The sequence below is a fragment of the Cricetulus griseus genome, chromosome 9 (genome assembly GCF_003668045.3).
Source record: "Cricetulus griseus strain 17A/GY chromosome 9, alternate assembly CriGri-PICRH-1.0, whole genome shotgun sequence".
In the NCBI taxonomy this organism is placed as follows: Eukaryota; Metazoa; Chordata; class Mammalia; order Rodentia; family Cricetidae; genus Cricetulus; species Cricetulus griseus.
In genome coordinates, this window is record NC_048602.1 from 5,950,477 (window position 1) to 5,955,561 (window position 5,085).

General features: G+C 41.2%; 1 protein-coding gene across 1 annotated transcript in view; it reads right to left on the bottom strand.

Annotated features, from left to right (window-relative positions):
* The window catches only part of LOC103161319 (zinc finger protein 383), a 326,635-nt gene that overhangs the window by 245,510 nt on the left and 76,040 nt on the right, over positions 1 to 5,085 (bottom strand). Inside the window, exon 7 of the mRNA XM_035449241.1 lies at positions 3,414 to 4,271. Coding sequence (XP_035305132.1) covers positions 3,414 to 4,271 — 858 coding nt within the window. The remainder of the gene's footprint in view (positions 1 to 3,413; positions 4,272 to 5,085) is intronic.

Here is a 5,085-nt window from a genome sequence, read left to right on the forward strand (position 1 = left end):
ATATATAGCATCACTTGTGTGTTTTCAAGCCTTGTGGTTCTGTGTCATACAAAATACTAATTCAGTATTATTAATATTACAGTTTGGGAATTTAACAAGGTTGGTGGGAGTATCTCCCATTGGCTAGTATAATTTCCATTCTAATTTAAGCCTGTTTTTATTTTATTTATTTATTTATTTTGGTTTTTCGAGACAGGGTTTCCCTGTGGCTTTGGAGGCTGTCCTGGAACTAGCTCTTGTAGACCAAGCTGGTCTCGAACTCTCAGAGATCTGACTGCCTCTGCCTCCCGAGTGCTGGGATTAAAGGCCTTCGCCACCGCTACCTGGCTTTTTTTTTTTTTTTTTTTTTTGGTAAGCCTGTTTTTAAAGGCTAATTTCTGCATCTCCATAAATAGCACTGCAGTGGGCCTTCATGTACATCTCAGGAAACATGAAGACTTGGGTTTCTGTAGAGGGTTCAGTGCAGAATTACTGTATTCAAGACAATTCACATACTCAACTTTAGAAGATACTGCCAACTCATGCTGCAGACAACAACAATGAATATCCACATGGCTCCACATCTTTGCAGTTAGTTTCTTTCTTTCTTTCTAAATACTGGTTTCACTATGTAGCCTTGGCTGGCCTGGAACTCACTATGTAGAGCAAGCTGACCTCCAACTCCTAGAGGTCTGCCTGTGTCTGCCTCCTGGAAGGCATTCACCACTGTGCCTAGCTGCCAACATGATCTTGAAAGACCTCATTTTATTATGGTTTCATTTTATACACCCCTCACTATTTGTAACATACAGAATCAATTTTTCCAAACCCCCAGATCTACCTTTTGCTACCATCCTGAACCAACCTTCCATATGAAGATGAGTCTTTGCCAAGGTGCCTTCTGATTGTTTTAATAAAGAGCTGAATGGCCAATGGCTAGGCAGGAGAGGATAGATAGGATTTGTGGGGAGAGAGAGTTAGAGGTATCTAGGCACTTGGATTTCACCAGCAGACTCAGAGCAAGTCTGATGTGCCATACTGAGGAAAACGTAAAAGCCACGGAGAAAACCATAGAGTAACAGAAGCTAGTTAATTTGAGTTGTAAGAGCTAGTTGAGGACAAGCTTGAGCTAAAGGCCAAGCTTTCATAATTAATAAGAATTCTCCATGTCGGGCTGGAGAGATGGCTCAGGGGTTAAGAGCACTACTGGTTCTTCCAGAGGTCCTGAGTTCAATTCCCACATGGTGGCTCATAACCATCTGTAATGTAGTCTGGTGCCCTCTTCTGGCCTGCAGGACACATGCAGACAAAACACTATACATAATAAATAAATAAATAAAATCTAAAAAAAGAAACAGAAAAAGAAAACAAAGAATTCTCCATGCATTATTTGGGGGCTGGCAATCCAAAGACAGTCCAACAAGAAAGCTTGCTATAGCATATTAATTAGGAAGAACCACCAACTCCAATGAGTTTCCTAGGACTATGTTATAGCTTATGGTCCTTAACTTATCATCTTGTAATTTTTCAGTTTTCTGGGATTTAAAATGTAGTTTTTTCTGTTTTGTTTTTGTTTTTCGAGACAGAGTTTCTCTATGTAGCTTTGTAGACCAGACTGGCCTCAAACTCAGAGAGACGTGCCTGCCTCTGCCTCCAGAGTGCTGGGATTGAAGGCATGCACCACCACCACCCAGCCTTAAAATGTATTTTTGAGACAGGCATTGTCTATGTAGTAGTCTTGACTGGACTTAAACTCAGAGATCTGCCTGCCTCTGCCTCCCAAGTGCTGGGAATAAGGTGTGTGACACCATGCTGGGCGTAAAATGTATTGCCTTTATATCTAAGTGTTATTAACTCTTTCTCATTCTAGAATTTAACATATTACTCCTGCCATGAGCTTCAGGGTGTTTAAAGAGTAGTTACTCAATAGTTACATAATGGATGAAAATCTGTGGTTTTACTTTTGATTTCACTTTGGAAACCACTGTATAAAATCTTGAAAACTATAAAATGATTGACATGTTTTCAAAATTACCTGAATTAACCCATATAATTATTTAGGTTTAGTGTCTTTTGATGGGAACTACCCATTTTTGCTTTATGTTTTTAGAATAAATTCTATTTCCCTGATGTAAATGTAAGTGCTGAATTATTCCCAGTGAATCTTATCTTGTTGGTTTAACCTACTCCATTCTCCTTAGAAACTTGGTAAAACACTAATAATCAATTATGGTTTTACTGCCTGGGTCTATAATGATTATTCACAAAGAGGATGAAAACTCCCATTTATGTTCTAAAAAGTTTAGTTTTTCTCAATTCCGATCAGGTGCTTCCCAAACAGGTTCAATAAATCTTGTTTCAGCTGTGAGAAGCAAATGAGTCATTCTGCTCACTATATTGAACAGTACCTGGTGCCTGGTGTGCACCTAATGTTAGGCTTTACTATTTACTGAGTATCTGCTATAGCTGATGTCCTATGTTAAGTACTCTGCATGCAAGTTTCTCATGTCAGTATGCATTAATTTTCAACAGATACCCTCATTTCCACCGTACAGTAGCCTTTACTACCCCTATTTTAAGATTAAAACCTAAAGGTTTTGATAAGTCAAATTAAAATGTTCCAAGTCATACAATGCAATAGTAGTGGTAGAACTATGATTTCCCAGAATCTGAGCTCATAGTCTTAAGTGATGTCTAGTGCCTAAAGAAGCTGGATGGTATGTTTGGAACAGACAATAAAGAGTATTATGTACAATTTTAAAGGGTGTTGTCTAAGAACAATAGCAAGCAAAAGACAATTTAAGGTGGAGATGGTGATGCATTGATTCTTATACTTTAAAAAATCTGCTGGGTGGCCGGGCAGTGGTGGCGCACTGGGTGGCCTTTAATCCCAGCCCTCAGGAGGCAGAGGCAGGCAGATCTCTGTGAGTTCGAGACCAGACTGGTCTACAAGAGCTAGTTCCAGGACAGCCTCCAAAGTCACAGAAAAACCCTGTCTCAAAAAACAAAACAAAAAAAACAAAAAACAAAAAAAGATCTGCTGGGTGTGGTAGCACACAGTTGTAAACTCAGCACTTGCACTTGAGAGGCAGAGACAGGAAGATAATGAGTTGATGTCAGCCTTGGCGACACCGTGAGTCTAAGGCCAGCTTGCATTACACAAGATCCCACCTCAAAATAAAAATCATTTTGGGTACATTATGGGAAAAGGATTTGAAGATAGTAATAACAGATACTGGAAAGCGGGTTAGAACGGTATAGCAGCAATCTGCACTAAAGACGGAAAACATGAGCTCCAGAAATATTTAGGAGATGGGATTTACAGGACTTGGTGACTGCCTGGATTGGGTGGCTACAGTGAGTCCCCACTGTGAGTCCTCTGATGATGAGCGAGATGTGCGTATTGCCTGAAGGTTCTCTTGCACTCTTTACACTCGTAGGGTCTCTCTCCTGTATGAATTCTCTGATGTTGGGCAAGGGATCCACAGTAACTGAAAGCCTTCTCACAAACATTACATTTGTACGGTTTTTCTCCGGTATGAACTCTCCAGTGTTGGGTAAGGGAGGAGTCATTGCTAAAAGCCTTCCCACACTTAATACATTCATAAGGTTTCTCCCCAGTGTGAACTCTTTGATGCTGAGCCAGGTAGGCAATCTGGCTGAAGGCCTTCTTACATTCCTGGCATTTATAAGGTTTTTCTCCTGTGTGAATTCTCTGGTGTTGAGCAAGGTGTGAATTTTGGCTGAAGGCCTTCCCGCACTCCTTGCACGCATAGGGCCTCTCGCCCGTATGTATTCTCTGATGCACAGTCAGGTACGCACGAAGGCTAAATGCTTTTCCACAGACCCGGCACTCGTAAGGTTTCTCTCCTGTGTGAACTCTCTGGTGTTGAGCAATGGATGACCTATTGCTAAAGGCTTTTCCGCATTCTACGCATTCGTAGGGCTTCTCGCCGGTATGAATTCTCTGATGCTGAGCAAGGTAGGCAAACTGGCTGAAGGCTTTCCTGCACACCTCACACTCATAAGGTTTTTCTCCAGTGTGGATGCGCAGGTGCTGAGCTAGGTGTGCATTCTGACTGAAAGCCTTCCGACACTCTTTACACTCATAAGGTTTCTCTCCCGTGTGAACCCTGTGATGCTGAACAAGGTTTGACCTCTGGCTGAAGGCTTTCCCACATTCTATGCACTCGTAGGGTTTTTCTCCGGTATGAATTCTTTGATGAAGGGTAAGGGAGGAGCTCTGTCTAAAGACCTTCTCACAATCGTTGCATTTCAAAAGTTTCTTCTCTCTGTAGATCCTCTTGGGCTTGGCAGTCCTCAAGCTCCTCCTCAAGCTGTTCTTGCGTGTGCCTTGTTTATACGCATTCTCCTCTTTGGGGGCTGTCTGTTGTGTATGAAGCAATGTGTTCGGATAGAAACTTCCCCAGGATCTGTTATCAGTCAGAGTTTCAAAGGCAATGGTTTCTTCCTTGAAATATGCTTTTAGATTCTCAGATTGCCTCTCAAAATGATGTTCATAGCTCCATTCTTCCACCAAACTGGGACACTCAAAGCCAATACTTCTAAGTTCTTCTAGTATATTTCTGGATGACTCTTCATCATAAGGTTCCTGCTTTGGGATGAGTTTTTCTGTCACACACATAGACTCCCAGTCTAAAAGCAATAAGAAAAAGTGTCTTGCTATGTATCAAGAAAATATGATCATGAAAGTACATTTGTAAAGTGAAGTATCAAATAAAATCCAAAAGACCACTAACTTCCACAGTTCTGAAGTGTACAACACACTGAAAATTGTGATATGTGAGGAGTGATTAGACCCTTACAAAAACCAGTAAGATGAGTCACAGGGTGAGAAGGAACTGTTTGTGACTGGACTTGATTGTAAGTATAGACACTGGCATAGTCTGTATTCTCAGAATTGCTTCACTGAAGGACATTCATTGACAAATAATTATCTGATATCAACAGCTCCTGAGCTCTCACTGAAAGCTCAAGGTACTTCAAAAGCATTATTTTAGAAATAACAAAAGAGGCTCTCCTCCTTCACTTCGCTCTCCTCACTCTCTCCCTTTGTCCACTCCTCTCTCTCTCTCTCTCTCTCTC